This window comes from Oncorhynchus keta, chromosome 18 (genome assembly GCF_023373465.1).
Source record: "Oncorhynchus keta strain PuntledgeMale-10-30-2019 chromosome 18, Oket_V2, whole genome shotgun sequence".
Lineage (NCBI taxonomy): Eukaryota > Metazoa > Chordata > Actinopteri > Salmoniformes > Salmonidae > Oncorhynchus > Oncorhynchus keta.
The window spans coordinates 57,489,804-57,509,849 of NC_068438.1; the positions used below are offsets into that span (position 1 = coordinate 57,489,804).

General features: G+C 43.9%; 1 protein-coding gene across 2 annotated transcripts in view; it reads left to right on the top strand.

The window, feature by feature from the left end:
• nectin1b (nectin cell adhesion molecule 1b) overlaps positions 1 to 20,046 on the top strand; it is a 419,153-nt gene that overhangs the window by 155,231 nt on the left and 243,876 nt on the right. For both annotated transcript variants that reach the window (XM_052468740.1, XM_052468739.1), the window contains exon 6: positions 994 to 1,145. In XM_052468740.1, the coding sequence (XP_052324700.1) occupies positions 994 to 1,145 (152 nt within the window). The remainder of the gene's footprint in view (positions 1 to 993; positions 1,146 to 20,046) is intronic.

Consider the following 20,046-nt stretch of genomic DNA (forward strand, 5'->3'; position numbering starts at 1 on the left):
TATTTATTGAATACAGTATATAGTAGACACTATAGACCCCTATTTATTGAATACAGTATATAGTAGACACTAGACCCCTATTTATTGAATACAGTATATAGTAGACACTAGACCCCTATTTATTGAATACAGTATATAGTAGACACTAGACCCCTATTTATTGAATACAGTATATAGTAGACACTATAGACCCCTATTTATTGAATACAGTATATAGTAGACACTATAGACCCCTATTTATTGAATACAGTATATAGTAGACACTAGACCCCTATTTATTGAATACAGTATATAGTAGACACTATAGACCCCTATTTATTGAATACAGTATATAGTAGACACTATAGACCCTATTTATTGAATACAGTATATAGTAGACACTATAGACCCCTATTTATTGAATACAGTATATAGTAGACACTATAGACCCTATTTATTGAATACAGTATATAGTAGACACTATAGACCCCTATTTATTGAATACAGTATATAGTAGACACTATAGACCCCTATTTATTGAATACAGTATATAGTAGATGCTATAGACCCCTATTTATTGAATACAGTATATAGTAGACACTAGACCCATATTTATTGAATACAGTATATAGTAGACACTAGACCCATATTTATTGAATACAGTATATAGTAGACACTAGACCCCTATTTATTGAATACAGTATATAGTAGACACTAGACCCCTATTTATTGAATACAGTATATAGTAGACACTAGACCCCTATTTATTGAATACAGTATATAGTAGACACTAGACCCCTATTTATTGAATACAGTATATAGTAGATGCTATAGACCCCTATTTATTGAATACAGTATATAGTAGACACTCGACCCCTATTTATTGAGTACAGTATATAGTAGATGCTATCGACCCCTATTTATTGGGTGTGATAAGAGATGTGACCACTAGGGTGTGATAAGAGTCGTGACCAGTGGGATCTTTAACACCCTATCTTGCTCCTCTCTCTACAGGGTGAATGGATCTCTTCCCAGCACCGTGGAGATTCTTAACAACTCTCTGATCTTCAAGGGCGCGGTGACCTATGAGCTAGCTGGGACGTACGTGTGTGCTGCCACCAATGGGATTGGGACTCGTACTGGTCTGGTCCAGGTTAATGTTACTGGTAAGTGACCAACTGGTACAAGCTTCTTCTTCTCTGCTCTGGGCTTCTGGTTTGTCTCTGCTCTGGGCTTCTGGTTTCTCTTTACTCTGGGATTCTGGTCTCTCTCTACTCTGAGATTCTGTTCACTCTGCTCTGGGCTTCTGGTTTCTCTTTACTCTGGGCTTCTGGTTTCTCTCTACTCTGAGATTCTGTTCACTCTGCTCTGGGCTTCTGGTTTGTCTCTGCTCTGGGCTTCTGGTTTCTCTCTGCTCTGGGCTTCTGGTTTCTCTTTACTCTGGGATTCTGGTCTCTCACTACTCTGGGATTCTGGGCTCTCTGCCCTGGGCTTCTGGTTTCACTCTGCTCTGGGCTTCTGGTTTGTCTCTGCTCTGGGCTTCTGGTTTCTCTCAGCTCTGAGCTTCTGGTTTATCTCTGCTCTGAGCTTCTGGTTTATCTCTGGTGTGGGATTCTGGTTTCTCTTTGCTCTGGGCTTCTGGTTTCTCTCTGCTCTTGGCTTCTGGTTTCTCTCTGCTCTGTATTGCCACTAACCTACTTGGTTATCTCACATAGTGAGAATGTATGGTCAGCAGTTGGCCTAAATGCAAATAGACCATTGCCATATATGGATCTGTGCCATTTAATTTGAACTGGACTGTGTTTAGAGCATGAGTGGTCGTGAGTAGATGCACTTGTTTTAAGATCAAAGCAAGAGCTGCATGTGTGCATATTTGTTCATATCCTTTGCCAGTTAGTGAGATATTAGCCCAGTTATATATAGAGTCAGCAATAGGGGAGTGATTGCCTTCTACAAAAGCAGAAAACGTGAACATCTAGACATCTTTGAAAAGAAAGTCAGGTGAAGAGCATTTCTTCTGTCTTAAAGGGGCAGTGTTGTATTTTGAAACAGGCTTGAACAAGATAAGTAGCCAATAGGCAGAGGGTAGCAATATTTGTCTGATTCTCTGTAATAATGGAATGGGAATAATAATGCATTTTATTTTGTGAAGTGGTTTCTTACATCAAACAACACAACATTTTCAGTTAACTCCTTGTCTGAAGGTTATTGTTATATATATTATATTATTATTATTATATTATATGAAGGTTATTGTCAAGCCCTGCATGATTTTTCTGCCCTCAAAAGTATCATGCAATGTCGGCCTACATCGAACACCACACACTGGCTGCTACTGTAGACTCAATGATATAACAGATCCCTCTCCATGTTCAAGTGTTATGAGATGCATTTTCCCCTTCATGACATGGCATAGGCCAGACAGAACATCACACATTCATGAACAAAATAAACAAGAATGACACTTTAATGACTCCGACCCCTCTCTTCCACATGACATAGCTGTCCCTCCTCTACTGAATGTTACACATCCCCTTAATGTCCATGGTCCCTGAGTGTTGCACACAATGTTATTGCACAACCATATTGTTTATATGACCATCAGATGCTCCCTCCCTACAGACTGACCATCAGATGCTCCCTCCCTACAGACTGACCATCAGATGCTCCCTCCCCACAGACTGACCATCAGATGCTCCCTCCCTACAGACTGACTATCAGATGCTCCCTCCCCACAGACTGACCATCAGATGCTCCCTCCCTACAGACTGACCATCAGATGCTCCCTCCCTACAGACTGACTATCAGATGCTCCCTCCCTACAGACTGACCATCAGATGCTCCCTCCCCACAGACTGACTATCAGATGCTCCCTCCCCACAGACTGACCATCAGATGCTCCCTCCCCACAGACTGACCATCAGATGCTCCCTCCCCACAGACTGACTATCAGATACTCCCTCCCTACAGACTGACCATCAGATGCTCCCTCCCCACAGACTGACTATCAGATACTCCCTCCCTACAGACTGACCATCAGATACTCCCTCCCCACAGACTGACCATCAGATACTCCCTCCCTACAGACTGACTATCAGATGCTCCCTCCCCACAGACTGACCATCAGATGCTCCCTCCCTACAGACTGACTATCAGATGCTCCCTCCCTACAGACTGACCATCAGATGCTCCCTCCCTACAGACTGACTATCAGATACTCCCTCCCTACAGACTGACCATCAGATACTACCTCCCTACAGACTGACCATCAGATACTCCCTCCCTACAGACTGACTATCAGATACTCCCTCCCTACAGACTGACTATCAGATACTCCCTCCCTACAGACTGACCCTCAGATGCTCCCTCCCCACAGACTGACTATCAGATACTCCCTCCCTACAGACTGACTATCATACAGACTGACCATCAGATACTCCCTCCCCACAGACTGACTATCAGATACTCCCTCCCTACAGACTGACCATCAGATACTCCCTCCCCACAGACTGACTATCAGATGCTCCCTCCCCACAGACTGACTATCATACAGACTGACTATCAGATACTCCCTCCCCACAGACTGACCATCAGATACTCCCTCCCCACAGACTGACTATCAGATACTCCCTCCCTACAGACTGACCCTCAGATGCTCCCTCCCTACAGACTGACTATCAGATGCTCCCTCCCTACAGACTGACTATCAGATGCTCCCTCCCTACAGACTGACTATCAGATGCTCCCTCCCTACAGACTGACTATCAGATGCTCCCTCCCTACAGACTGACCATCAGATGCTCCCTCCCTACAGACTGACTATCAGATGCTCCCTCCCTACAGACTGACTATCAGATGCTCCCTCCCTACAGACTGACTATCAGATGCTCCCTCCACACAGACTGACTATCAGATGCTCCCTCCCTACAGACTGACTATCAGATACTCCCTCCCTACAAACTGACCCTCAGATGCTCCCTCCCTACAGACTAACTATCAGATACTCCCTCCCCACAGACTGACCCTCAGATGCTCCCTCCCTACAGACTGACCCTCAGATGCTCCCTCCCTGCAGACCAACTATCAGATGCTCCCTCCCCACAGACTGACCCTCAGATGCTCCCTCCCTACAGACTGACCCTCAGATGCTCCCTCCCTGCAGACCAACTATCAGATACTCCCTCCCTACAGACTGACTATCAGATGCTCCCTCCCTACAGACTGACTATCAGATGCTCCCTCCCTACAGACTGACTATCAGATACTCCCTCCCTACAGACTGACCCTCAGATGCTCCCTCCCTACAGACTGACTATCAGATGCTCCCTCCCTACAGACTGACTATCAGATACTCCCTCCCTACAGACTGACCCTCAGATCCTCCCTCCCTACAGACTGACTATCAGATGCTCCCTCCCTACAGACTGACTATCAGATGCTCCCTCCCTACAGACTGACTATCAGATGCTCCCTCCCCACAGACTGACTATCAGATGCTCCCTCCCTACAGACTGACCATCAGATGCTCCCTCCCTACAGACTGACTATCAGATGCTCCCTCCCTACAGACTGACTATCAGATGCTCCCTCCCTACAGACTGACTATCAGATGCTCCCTCCCCACAGACTGACTATCAGATGCTCCCTCCCTACAGACTGACTATCAGATGCTCCCTCCCTACAGACTGACTATCAGATGCTCCCTCCCCACAGACTGACCATCACAAAGTCTGCTGCCTCAGTTTGTATGATGGCAATTTGCATATACTCCAGAATGTTATGAAGAGTGATCAGATGAATTGCAATTAATTCCCTTTTTGCCATGCAAATGAACTGAATCGCCCCCCCAAAACATATCCACTGCATTTCAGCCCTGCCACAAAAAGACCAGCTGACATCATGTCAGTGATTCTCTTGTTAACACAGGTGTGAGTGTTGACGAGGACAAGGCTGGAGATCCATCTGTCATGCTGATTGAGTTCGAATAACAGACTGGAAGCTTCAAAAGGAGGGTGGTGCTTGGAATCATTATTCTTCCTCTGTCAACCATGGTTACCTGCAAGGGGACATGTTGTAGAAGGGGTTTGTCAAAGGGGGCATGTTGTAGAAGGGGTTTCTCAAAGGGGGCATGTTGTAGAGGGGGTTTGTCCAGGGGACATGTTGTAGAGGGGGTTTGTCAAGGGGACATGTTGTAGAGGGGGTTTCTCAAAGGGGGCATGTTGTAGAGGGGGTTTCTCAAAGGGGGCATGTTGTAGAGGGGGTTTGTCAAGGGGACATGTTGTAGAGGGGGTTTCTCAAATGAGGCATGTTGTAGAGGGGGTTTCTCAAAGGGGGCATGTTGTAGAGGGGGTTTGTCAAGGGGACATGTTGAAGAGGGGGTTTGTCAAGGGGACATGTTGTAGAGGGGGTTTGTCAAGGGGACATGTTGTAGAGGGGGTTTGTCAAGGGGACATGTTGTAGAGGGGGTTTGTCAAGGGGACATGTTGTAGAAGGGGTTTGTTACATTGTATTTTAGATTATCAGATTGACATGGCGATGTAACCTGCCAGTGTCCTGCCAGACATAAAGGATGATCAAATGTTACTCTGTATCAGAGGAGATGTAAAGAAGGAAGCTGGAGATAGGAGACAGAAATAGAAGGTGTGAGAGAAAGACAGAAACAGTGAGAGAGGAAGAGAGGGAGAGAGAGATAGAAAAATATACTAAGAAAGATATAGAGAGGAGAGGAAGAGAGGCAAAGAGAGAAAGATGGAGAGACAGAGACAGAGAGGGAGAGACAGACAAAGAGGGAGAGACACAGACAGAGGGAGAGACACAGACAGAGGGAGAGACACAGACAGAGAGGGAGAGACACAGACAGAGAGGGAGAGACAGACAGAGAGGGAGAGACAAAGACAGAGAGGGAGAGACACAGAAAGAGATAGATAGAGAGGGAGAGAAAGAGAGAGAGAGGGGCGTAGAGAGGGTGAGAGAAAGATAGAGAAGGATGTGGCCCATGACAGTGTGTCGTCTAATGGACGCTAACATATAGCGTTATTCTCTTACCTTTTTATTAGCCTGCCATCCAGCCTTAGGGAGGGAGGTAAGTAGAGAGGTGTAGTGAAGAAATACCAACGGAACGCTTTAAGCTCATTAAGAACAGAGACTAAAGGTCATTCTAAAGAATAGAGTCAATTAAATAAATGACCCATTTTACACGAACAGCTATTTTTTTATAAATCATTCATTGTTGAGTTTTACTGTCGACTTCTGATGGGGATCAGCAGACAAACATCATTTTAAGTATATATAAAATGACATCATTTTGATGTATAGAATGAAAACCTTGATATTGACTGATTAATCTCTCTGATGCATTAGAATATAATGGACGGCCCTGTGGTTGTGTTATATACAGTATAGAGAGACTGACCTAGAGAAGTGTTGTTAACCTTTAAAGATTATTCACACTGAATAGGGTGATATCTCTCTAACGAAGTTCATTAAAGGTTTTTCTCATGACTGTGTTGTTTTGCGGGAACAAACCGTCGACCCAAGCGACTCTGCTGATCTGAAAGCTTCACCCTCTGAGACACCAACCCAGTGTGGTTCTCTGCTATTCACCCTCTGAGACACCAACCCAGTGTGGTTCTCTGCTATTCACCCTCTGAGACACCAACCCAGCGTGGTTCTCTGCTATTCACCCTCTGAGACACCAACCCAGTGTGGTTCTCTGCTATTCACCCTCTGAGACACCAACCCAGTGTGGTTCTCTGCTATTCACCCTCTGAGACACCAACCCAGTGTGGTTCTCTGCTATTCACCCTCTGAGACACCAACCCAGTGTGGTTCTCTGCTATTCACCCTCTGAGACACCAACCCAGTGTGGTTCTCTGCTATTCACCCTCTGAGACACCAACCCAGTGTGGTTCTCTGCTATTCACCCTCTGAGACACCAACCCAGTGTGGTTCTCTGCTATTCACCCTCTGAGGCACCAACCCAGTGTGGTTCTCTGCTATTCACCCTCTGAGACACCAACCCAGTGTGGTTCTCTGCTATTCACCCTCTGAGACACCAACCCAGTGTGGTTCTCTGCTATTCACCCTCTGAGACACCAACCCAGTGTGGTTCTCTGCTATTCACCCTCTGAGACACCAACCCAGTGTGGTTCTTTGCTATTCACCCTCTGAGACACCAACCCAGTGTGGTTCTCTGCTATTCACCCTCTGAGACACCAACCCAGTGTGGTTCTCTGCTATTCACCCTCTGAGGCACCAACCCAGTGTGGTTCTCTGCTATTCACCCTCTGAGACACCAACCCAGCGTGGTTCTCTGCTATTCACCCTCTGAGACACCAACCCAGTGTGGTTCTCTGCTATTCACCCTCTGAGACACCAACCCAGTGTGGTTCTCTGCTATTCACCCTCTGAGACACCAACCCAGTGTGGTTCTCTGCTATTCACCCTCTGAGACACCAACCCAGTGTGGTTCTCTGCTATTCACCCTCTGAGACACCAACCCAGTGTGGTTCTCTGCTATTCACCCTCTGAGACACCAACCCAGTGTGGTTCTCTGCTATTCACCCTCTGAGACACCAACCCAGTGTGGTTCTCTGCTATTCACCCTCTGAGACACCAACCCAGTGTGGTTCTCTGCTATTCACCCTCTGAGACACCAACCCAGTGTGGTTCTCTGCTATTCACCCTCTGAGACACCAACCCAGTGTGGTTCTCTGCTATTCACCCTCTGAGACACCAACACAGTGTGGTTCTCTGCTATTCACCCTCTGAGACACCAACCCAGTGTGGTTCTCTGCTATTCTCTCTCTCTCTCTCTCTCTCTCTCTCTCTCTCTCTCTCTCTCTCTCTCTCTCTCTCTCTCTCTCTCTCTCTCTCATGCCTACTATCTCTCCCTTTATCTCGCTCTCCCTTTCTCTCTCTCCTTCCATCCCTCTCGCCATACTCAGTGATGTGTCTCAGCTGTGTTGGGAAAATGTCTTGCCAAAGAGAAACCAAATGACCGTTTAAATGGGGAGTTAATTAGTTTACCCCTCTCATCAGGGTTAGATCATTATTTCCCCACAATAGAGTGTTGATCTCTGAGCATCTTTGAGCAACCCTTTAACCCCTGTATGATGTGGGCTGGACTCCAAGAATGCATCCCAAACACGTTTCCTATTCCCTTGATAGTGCACTACTATCACTGGAGGGGGATTTGGTCATCTGACTGCTGGAAAGGGGTTTAAAGTAGGTTGGGGCTGTGCTATATGTTGTTAAAGGAGATAGGGGCTGTGCTATATGTTGTTAAAGGAGATATGGGCTGTGTTATATGTTGTTAAGTGTGATATGGGCTGTGTTATATGTTGTTAAATGAGATAGGGGCTGTGTTATATGTTGTTAAGTGTGATATGGGCTGTGTTATATGTTGTTAAATGAGATAGGGGCTGTGTTATATGTTGTTAAAGGAGATAGGGGCTGTGTTATATGTTGTTAAATGAGATAGGGACTGTGTTATATGTTGTTAAAGGAGATATGGGCAATGTTATATGTTGTTAAATGAGATATGGGCTGTGTTATATGTTGTTAAAGGAGATATGGGCAGTGTTATATGTTGTTAAATGAGATATGGGGTATGTTATATGTTGTTAAAGGAGATATGGGCAGTGTTATATGTTGTTAAAGGAGATACTGGCTGTGTTATATGTTGTTAAATGAGATATGGGCAGTGTTATATGTTGTTAAATGAGATATGGGCTGTGTTATATGTTGTTAAAGGAGATATGGGCAGTGTTATATGTTGTTAAATGAGATATGGGGTATGTTATATGTTGTTAAATGAGATAGGGGCTGTGTTATATGTTGTTAAAGGAGATAGGGGCAGTGTTATATGTTGTTAAATGAGATAGGGGCTGTGTTATATGTTGTTAAATGAGATAGGGACTGTGTTATATGTTGTTAAAGGAGATAGGGGCTGTGTTATATGTTGTTAAAGGAGATAGGGGCTGTGTTATATGTTGTTAAAGGAGATATGGGCTGTGTTATATGTTGTTAAATGAGATAGGGACTGTGTTATATGTTGTTAAAGGAGATAGGGGCTGTGTTATATGTTGTTAAATGAGATAGGGACTGTGTTATATGTTGTTAAAGGAGATAGGGGCTGTGTTATATGTTGTTAAAGGAGATATGGGCTGTGTTATATGTTGTTAAAGCGCGATTGACATTGCGTCATCTGTGGATCTGTTGGGGCGGTATGTGAATTGGAGTGGGTCTAGGGTGTCCGTGAGAGCTATGGGTGGGTAGTCATTTCGGCAGGTTACCTTGGAGTTCATGAAACTTGTAGGTATTACAGACACGGCCAGGGACAGGGTGAAAATGTCAGTGAAGACACTTGCCAGTTGGTCAGCGCATGCTTGGAGTACACATCCTGGTCATCCACCCTGCAGCCTTGTGAATGTTGACCTGTTTAAAGGTCTTACTCACATCGGCCACGGCGAACACTCATGAATGCTTCAGTGTTGTTTGCCTCAAAGCGCGCATAGGAGTAATTTGGCTAGTCTGGTAGGCTTGCGTCACTGGGCAGCTTGCGGCTGGGCTTCCATTTTTAGTCAGTAATAGTTTGCAAATGCAGTTTGCATTCCCCTCGGGGTATGTACTTAGAGACCTGGAAGTGTGGTGCCAGGACAACAACCTCTCCCTCAATGTGATCAAGACAAAGGAGATGATCGTGGACTACAGGAAAAGGAGGGCCGGCATTCTCATTGACGGGGCTGTTGTGGAGCAGGTTGAGAGCTTTAAGTTCCTTGATGTCCACGTCGCCAGCAAACTATCGTGGTCCAAACACACCAAGACAGTCGTGAAAAGGGCACGACAAAGCCTATTCCCCCTCAGACTGAAAATATTTGGTATTGGTCCTCAGATCCCCAAAAAGTTCCAGGGTCAGTACCAGGGTCAGCTACAGTATATGAACAGGGTCAGTTCCAGGGTCAGTACCAGGGTCAGTTACAAGGTCAGCTACAGTGTATATACAGGATCAGTATCAGAGTCAGTTCCAGGGTCAGCTACAGTATATAAACAGGGTCAGTTCCAGGGTCAGCCCCAGGGTCAGTTCCAGGGTCAGTTCCAGGGACAGTTAGGGAGATAGTGAGGAGAGAGTGAGAGAGATGGGGAAATGGAGAGAGTTATAGGGAGATAGTGGGGGTAGAGAGAGGGATAGGGAAATAGTGGGGGTGGCGAGAGGAATAGAGAGAGGGGAGATAGTGGGGGTAGTAGGGGTAGAGAGAGGGATAGGGAGAGAGGGATAGGGAGATGGTGGGGGTGAGAGGGGATAGAGGAGAGAGGGATATGAAGATAGTGGGGGTGGAGAGAGTTTATAGTGGGGGGAGATAGTGGGGTGGAGAGAGAGAGGGATAGGGAGATAGTGGGGGTGGAGAGAGTTATAGGGAGATAGGGATAGGGAGATAGTGGGGGTGGAGAGGGGATAGGGAGATAGTGGGGGTGAAGAGGGAGTTAGAGAGAGGGATAGGGAGATAGTGGGGTGGAGAGAGGGATAGGGGATAGTGGGGGTGGCGGAGATAGGTAGATGGGGGTGGAGAGATGGATAGGGAGATAGTGGGGGTGGAGGGATAGGAGGAATAGGGGGAGATAGTGGGGGTAGAGAGAGGGATAGGGAGATAGTGGGGGTGGAGAGAGGGATATGAAGATAGTGGGGGTGGAGAGAGTTATAGGGAGATAGTGGGGGTAGAGAGAGGGATAGGGAGATAGTGGGGGTGGAGAGAGGGATAGGGAGATAGTGGGGGTGGAGAGAGGGGGAGATAGTGGGGGTGGAGAGAGGGAGGGAGATAGTGGGGGTAGAGAGAGGGAGATAGTGGGGGTGGAGAGAGGGGGAGATAGTAGAGGGAGGGGGGTAGTGGGGGAGAGAGGGATAGGGAGATAGTGGGGGTGGAGAGAGGGGTAGGGAGATAGGGAGATAGGGGGGTGGAGATAGAGGGATAGAGGGAGATAGTGGGGGTGGAGAGAGGGATAGGGAGATAGTGGGGGTAGAGAGAGAGAGATAGTGGGGGTGGAGAGAGGGGTAGGGAGATAGTGGGGGTGGAGAGAGGGGTAGGGAGATAGTGGGGGTAGAGAGAGAGAGCTGGCATGGTGAGAACAGAGAGTGGAGTGATTCCTCTAACGCAGATGCAACGATCTTCACCTATCTTTCCTTCCAATGATCTAAGGAGTTGATACCAGTATGGGAGTTACTGCCTTAATAGAATGTATTTTACCTATCTGGTGCATTGAGGTTGAGGTCCTTTATCCTCCCTCTGACTTCTGACAGAGGGAACATTACATTACTGCCTCCTCATCCCCTCACTCCCTCCTCATCCTCTCCCTCCCACCTCATCCCCTCCCTCCTCATCCCCTATCCCAAGTCCAGAACACCACAGAGACATAGAACATCACCTAGATGTAGTTGCTGATGGGTATGTGGTTGAATCATCAGCATACATGGACACACATGCTTTGTTTAATGCCAGTGGCAGGTCATTGGTGAAAATAGAAAAGAGTAGAGGGCCTAGAGAGCTGCCCTGCGGTACACCACACATGTTGTGTTTAATGCCAGTGGCAGGTCATTGGTAAAAATAGAAAAGAGGGCCTAGAGGGATGAGGGACCGCAGCAGAGGAGAGTAGTGAAGGGTAGAGGAGAGGATTATCAGACTGCCTTCCTTCTTCTTCTTCCTCTCCCACTCCATCCATCTCCTTCATTCCTATGTGTTCCACCCCCCTCTGGACTGTGGTGGCTAGATGCCGAGGTGGTGCGGGGACGTAGGATGGTGGTTGGTGTGGCTGCTGGAGGTGACCTAGCATTGCTCTCTCTCTCTCTCATTCATGTGTGTAAGAATGTCAGAATAATCCCATTACAGGGTCAGATTAAAACCTGGGAGCTCCGAAAGGCCTGAGGGCTGATACCCAGCCCTGTATTGGTTCACACATTTGGCCGCCTTTCCTTCCAGTTCTCTGCTGCCAATGACTGGAACGAATTGCAAAAATCGCTGAGGTTGGAGACTTAATTTCGTTCACCAACTTTAAACATCAACTATCTGAGCAGATAACTGATCGCTGCAGCTGTACATAGTCCATCTGTAAATAGCCCACCCAATCTACCTACCTCATCCCCATACTGTTTTTTATCTTATTTACTTTTCTGCTCTTTTGCACAACAGTATCTCTACTTGCACATCATCATCTGCTCATCTATCACTCCAGTGTTAATCTGCTAAATTGTAATTATTCGCTCCTACGGCCCATTTATTGCCGACCTCCTCATGCCTTCTGCACACGCTGTTTATAGACTTTCTTTTTTCTACTGTGTCATTGACTTGTTTGTGTTATTGGCTTGTGTATTGTTTACTCCATGTGTATGTAACTCTATGTTGTTGTTTGTGTCACACTGCTATGCTTTATCTTGGCCAGGGCGCAGTTGTAAATGAGAACTTGTTCTCAACTAGCCTACCTGGTTAAATAAAGGTGTTCTCAACTAGCCTACCTGGTTAAATAAAGGTGTTCTCAACTAGCCTACCTGGTTAAATAAAGGTGTTCTCAACTAGCCTACCTGGTTAAATAAAGGTGTTCTCAACTAGCCTACCTGGTTAAATAAACCTGGTGTTCTCAACTAGCCTACCTGGTTAAATAAAGGTGTTCTCAACTAGCCTACCTGGTTAAATAAAGGTGTTCTCAACTAGCCTCCCTGGTTAAATAACGGTGTTCTCAACTAGCCTACCTGGTTAAATAAAGGTGTTCTCAACTAGCCTACCTGGTTAAATAAAGGTGTTCTCAACTAGCCTCCCTGGTTAAATAAAGGTGTTCTCAACTAGCCTACCTGGTTAAATAAAGGTGTTCTCAACTAGCCTACCTGGTTAAATAAAGGTGTTCTCAACTAGCCTACCTGGTTAAATAAAGGTGTCAAAATCTATCAAATCCTGCCTGAGTGCATCATTATTATTATACAACTTTAGCATTGGTTCCACTGCTCCAGGCAAGCTACATTATAGTCTTGTGGCAAGCAAGAGACCTGAGTTGGTACCCAGTCGGTGACATAGAGATGGATACAGAGGGAGAGATGGATGGATAGAGGGTTAGAAGGGGAGAAGATAGAGAGGGGGACCGGAGGGACTGTTTTGCTGGCTGTGAGGTCTTTAATGGTGCATTTATATTTGGGTTGGTATTTAAGGGTGAGAGTAAAGCATAGTTCACACTGCCTTAATGCTCAAAACAGTTCCGGAATACTGACTGTCCAAACAGCAAGTCACAAGTCACCAAATCAGATTGGTTTTCAGACCCTTCATTTTCTGACATGGTTACGCTAGTTGTCATGGTAACGGCGGTGCACAGTGATGTAGGCTGATTGGTGGTGCTCGTGCTTCCTGTCACTCAGAAGTTACAACGACACCTGCCCTTGATACCTGCCCTTACCCTCCCAGTGGCTTTGAATGGTCACAATCATAGTGTCAGAACACTTTTAAAGCCTCAAAGGATAAAATGATACAACTTTCAAAATAAGTATTTTTGTCTAGTCACAGCAGTCAAATACAGTAGATAGTAACTAGGTAGTCACAGCAGTCAAATACAGTAGATACGGTAACTAGGTAGTCACAGCAGTCAAATACAGTAGATACAGTAACTAGGTAGTCACAGCAGTCAAATACAGTAGATACAGTAACTAGGTAGTCACAGCAGTCAAATACAGTAGATACAGTAACTAGGTAGTCACAGCAGTCAAATACAGTAGATACAGTAACTAGGTAGTCACAGCAGTCAAATACAGTATACAGTAACTAGGTAGTCACAGCAGTCAAATACAGTATACAGTAACTAGGTAGTCACAGCAGTCAAATACAGTATATACAGTAACTAGGTAGTCACAGCAGTCAAATACAGTATATACAGTAACTAGGTAGTCACAGCAGTCAAATACAGTAGATACGGTAACTAGGTAGTCACAGCAGTCAAATACAGTATATACGGTAACTAGGTAGTCACAGCAGTCAAATACAGTATATACAGTAACTAGGTAGTCACAGCAGTCAAATACAGTATATACGGTAACTAGGTAGTCACAGCAGTCAAATACAGTATATACAGTAACTAGGTAGTCACAGCAGTCAAATACAGTAGATACGGTAACTAGGTAGTCACAGCAGTCAAATACAGTATATACAGTAACTAGGTAGTCACAGCAGTCAAATACAGTAGATAGTAACTAGGTAGTCACAGCAGTCAAATACAGTATATACGGTAACTAGGTAGTCACAGCAGTCAAATACAGTATATACAGTAACTAGGTAGTCACAGCAGTCAAATACAGTATATACAGTAACTAGGTAGTCACAGCAGTCAAATACAGTATATACAGTAACTAGGTAGTCACAGCAGTCAAATACAGTATATACAGTAACTAGGTAATCACAGCAGTCAAATACAGTATATACAGTAACTAGGTAGTCACAGCAGTCAAATACAGTATATACAGTAACTAGGTAGTCACAGCAGTCAAATACAGTATATACGGTAACTAGGTAGTCACAGCAGTCAAATACAGTATATACAGTAACTAGGTAGTCACAGCAGTCAAATACAGTAGATATGGTAACTAGGTAGTCACAGCAGTCAAATACAGTATATACGGTAACTAGGTAGTCACAGCAGTCAAATACAGTAGATAGTAACTAGGTAGTCACAGCAGTCAAATACAGTATATACGGTAACTAGGTAGTCACAGCAGTCAAATACAGTATATACGGTAACTAGTTAGTCACAGCAGTCAAATACAGTAGATAGTAACTAGGTAGTCACAGCAGTCAAATACAGTAGATACGGTAACTAGGTAGTCACAGCAGTCAAATACAGTAGATAGTAACTAGGTAGTCACAGCAGTCAAATACAGTAGATAGTAACTAGGTAGTCACAGCAGTCAAATACAGTAGATAGTAACTAGGTTGTCACAGCAGTCAAATACAGTAGATAGTAACTAGGTAGTCACAGCAGTCAAATACAGTAGATAGTAACTAGGTAGTCACAGCAGTCAAATACAGTATATACGGTAACTAGGTAGTCACAGCAGTCAAATACAGTATATACAGTAACTAGGTAGTCACAGCAGTCAAATACAGTATATACAGTAACTAGGTAGTCACAGCAGTCAAATACAGTATATACAGTAACTAGGTAGGCACAGCAGTCAACTAGCTAGCTGTTTAGCTTTCTAACACACTCACCTCTTTGTTTTTATACAGTTACCAAGCTTGCTGGCTAGCGACCACATGTTTTTATACAGTTACCAAGCTAGCTAGCTACCACATGTTTTTAAGCAGTTACCAAGCTCGCTAGTTAGCTACCACATGTTTTTAAGCAGTTACCAAGCTCGCTAGTTAGCTACCACATGTTTTTAAGCAGTTACCAAGCTCGCTAGTTAGCTACCACATGTTTTTAAGCAGTTACCAAGCTCGCTAGTTAGCTACCACATGTTTTTATACAGTTACCAAGCTAGCTAGCTACCACATGTTTTTATACAGTTACCAAGCTAGCTAGCTACCACATGTTTTTATACAGTTACCAAGCTCGCTGGCTACCACATGTTTTTAAACAGTTACCAAGCTAGCTAGCTACCACATGTTTTTAAGCAGTTACCAAGCTCGCTAGTTAGCTACCACATGTTTTTAAGCAGTTACCAAGCTCGCTAGTTAGCTACCACATGTTTTTAAGCAGTTACCAAGCTCGCTAGTTAGCTACCACATGTTTTTATACAGTTACCAAGCTAGCTACCACATGTTTTTAAGCAGTTACCAAGCTCGCTAGTTAGCTACCACATGTTCTTGTTAAACTCTCACAGAGTAGCTAGCAAGCAGCAATATTTACCAAATAACAGTCTAAAAACTATGTGAGGGCAAATAAATCAGATTTGACCATGACAGATATGTATCATCCCCTGTTGATGAACAGGTATCATCCCCTGCTAATGGGGTGGCAGGGTAGCCTAGTGGTTAGAGCGTTGGACTAGTAAACGAAAGGTTGCAAGTTCGAATCCCCGAGCTGGCAAATTGTTGTTCTGCTCCTGAACAGGCAGTTAACCCACTGATCCTCGGCCGTCATTGAAAATAAGAATTTGTTCTTAACTGACTTGCCTAGTAAAATAAAGGTAAAATGTAAAAAAAATCTTGAACATGCCCTGCTAATTAGCCTACTATTTTAAATCCATTTGAAATACTAATTTTGACTAAAGATATCAATGCAATTTTCTCCTCTCCTCTTGTCCTATATGACCATGGAATAACACTACCAGACAAGTGCTTTGTTTCATTGAATCATTCCATAGCCGTGTGAGAGAGGGGGTTTAAGAGAGGCAACATTACATGATATAAATAGGAGTCAAGGCTGAATTATTAAATACAATGTACATGTTTGGTAATGCTGGCAGAAGCAGTCTTCTGTCACTCTACAATAGAGCTGCCCAACCCTCTTCCTGGAGATATACTGCGCTGTGGGTTTTCAGTTTTCAACCCTAATTTAACACACCTGGTTCTATTTATTAGCTACTCAACAATACCTTTTAACTAGCTGAATCAGATATGCTAAATTAGATTGAAAAAAATAAGGGACCTAGACAATTCCTGATTCTGCCATTAGTCTTCCGTTAAAGAGCACCCTCTGTGTTCTGTTAGGCCGTTTAACTCTTTACCCACAATATAGCAGGGGGTGTGAAGCCATAACAGATACGTTTTTCCAGCAGCAGACTATGATCGATAATGTCAAAAGACACACTGAAGTCTAACAATACAGCCCACACAATCTTTTTATCATCAATTTTTCTCAGCCAATCATCAGTCATGTGTGTAAGTGCTGTGCTTGTTGAGTGTCCTTCTCTATCAGCATGCTGCAATTATGTTGTCAATTTGTTTACTGTGAAATAGCATTGCATCTGGTCAAACACAAGTTTTTTCCAGTTGTTTACTAAGGGTTGGTAGCAGTCTGATTGGTCGGCTATTTGAGCCAGTAAAGGGGTTTTTAATATTCTTGGGTAGAGGAATGACTTTCGCTTCCCTCCAGACCTGAGGGAACACACTTTCTCAGAGGCTTAAATTGAAGATATGGTAAATAGGAGTGGCAATATTGTTCGCTATTATCTTCAGTAATTTTCCATACAAGTTGTCAGACCCTGCTGGCTTGTCATTGTTGATACACACTGACTTTTTTTTTTTTTTTTTTTTTTTTCACCTTTATTTAACCAGGTAGGCTAGTTGAGAACACCTTTATTTAACCAGGTAGGCTAGTTGAGAACACCTTTATTTAACCAGGTAGGCTAGTTGAGAACACCTTTATTTAACCAGGTAGGCTAGTTGAGAACACCTTTATTTAACCAGGTAGGCTAGTTGAGAACACCTTTATTTAACCAGGTAGGCTAGTTGAGAACACCTTTATTTAACCAGGTAGGCTAGTTGAGAACACCTTTATTTAACCAGGTAGGCTAGTTGAGAACACCTTTATTTAACCAGGTAGGCTAGTTGAGAACAAGTTCTCATTTACAACTGCGCCCTGGCCAAGATAAAGCATAGCAGTGTGACACAAACAACAACATAGAGTTACATACACATGGAGTAAACAATTAGCACTTTATGGAATTCAAAAGTACAGTTCTTGTATTTCATAATTTGGTCTGATATACTTGGATGTGTAGTGTCAGCATTTGTTGGTGGCATGTCATGCCTAAGTTTGCTAATCTTACCAATTAAAAAATGTTTAAAGTAGTTGACAATATCAGTAGGCTCTGTAATGAATGAACCATCTGATTCAATGAATGATGGAGCTGAGATAGACTTTTTTCCCAACATTTCATTTAAGGTGCCCCAAAGCTTTTTACTATCATTCTTTATGTTATTTAACCGTTGTTTCATAGTGTACTTTCTTCTTTATATTCAGTTTAGTCACATGATTTCTCAATTTGCAGGACGTTTAACAATCAGTTGTGCTGCCAGACTTCATTGCCATTCCTTTTGTCGCATCCCTCTCAACCATACAATGTTTCAATTCCTCATCCCTCTCAACCATACAATGTTTCAATTCCTCATCCCTCTCAACCATACAATGTTTCAATTCCTCATCCCTCTCAACCATACAATGTTTCAATTCCTCATCCCTCTCAACCATACAATGTTTCAATTCCTCATCCCTCTCAACCATACAATGTTTCAATTCCTCATCCCTCTCCACCATACAATGTTTCAATTCCTCATCCCTCTCCACCATACAATGTTTCAATTCCTCATCCCTCTCAACCATACAATGTTTCAATTCCTCATCCCTCTCAACCATACAATGTTTCAATTCCTCATCCCTCTCAACCATACAATGTTTCAATTCCTCATCCCTCTCCACCATACAATGTTTCAATTCCTCATCCCTCTCAACCATACAATGTTTCAATTCCTCATCCCTCTCAACCATACAATGTTTCAATTCCTCATCCCTCTCAACCATACAATGTTTCAATTCCTCATCCCTCTCCACCATACAATGTTTCAATTCCTCATCCCTCTCAACCATACAATGTTTCAATTCCTCATCCCTCTCCACCATACAATGTTTCAATTCCTCATCCCTCTCCACCATACAATGTTTCAATTCCTCATCCCTCTCAACCATACAATGTTTCAATTCCTCATCCCTCTCCACCATACAATGTTTCAATTCCTCATCCCTCTCCACCATACAATGTTTCAATTCCTCATCCCTCTCCACCATACAATGTTTCAATTCCTCATCCCTCTCAACCATACAATGTTTCAATTCCTCATCCCTCTCCACCATACAATGTTTCAATTCCTCATCCCTCTCCACCATACAATGTTTCAATTCCTCATCCCTCTCCACCATACAATGTTTCAATTCCTCATCCCTCTCCACCATACAATGTTTCAATTCCTCATCCCTCTCCACCATACAATGTTTCAATTCCTCATCCCTCTCCACCATACAATGTTTCAATTCCTCATCCCTCTCAACCATACAATGTTTCAATTCCTCATCCCTCTCAACCATACAATGTTTCAATTCCTCATCCCTCTCCACCATACAATGTTTCAATTCCTCATCCCTCTCCACCATACAATGTTTCAATTCCTCATCCCTCTCCACCTACAATGTTTCCTCATCCCTCTCAACCATACAATGTTTCAATTCCTCATCCTCTCAACCATACAATGTTTCAATTCCTCATCCCTCTCAACCATACAATGTTTCAATTCCTCATCCCTCTCCACCATACAATGTTTCAATTCCTCATCCCTCTCAACCATACAATGTTTCAATTCCTCATCCCTCTCCACCATACAATGTTTCAATTCCTCATCCCTCTCCACCATACAATGTTTCAATTCCTCATCCCTCTCAACCATACAATGTTTCAATTCCTCATCCCTCTCCACCATACAATGTTTCAATTCCTCATCCCTCTCCACCATACAATGTTTCAATTCCTCATCCCTCTCCACCATACAATGTTTCAATTCCTCATCCCTCTCAACCATACAATGTTTCAATTCCTCATCCCTCTCAACCATACAATGTTTCAATTCCTCATCCCTCTCCACCATACAATGTTTCAATTCCTCATCCCTCTCCACCATACAATGTTTCAATTCCTCATCCCTCTCCACCATACAATGTTTCAATTCCTCATCCCTCTCCACCATACAATGTTTCAATTCCTCATCCCTCTCCACCATACAATGTTTCAATTCCTCATCCCTCTCAACCATACAATGTTTCAATTCCTCATCCCTCTCCACCATACAATGTTTCAATTCCTCATCCCTCTCCACCATACAATGTTTCAATTCCTCATCCTCTCCACCATACAATGTTTCAATTCCTCATCCCTCTCCACCATACAATGTTTCAATTCCTCATCCCTCTCAACCATACAATGTTTCAATTCATCATCCTTCTCAACCATACAATGTTTCAATTCCTCATCCTTCTCAACCATACAATGTTTCAATTCCTCATCCCTCTCCACCATACAATGTTTCAATTCCTCATCCCTCTCCACCATAC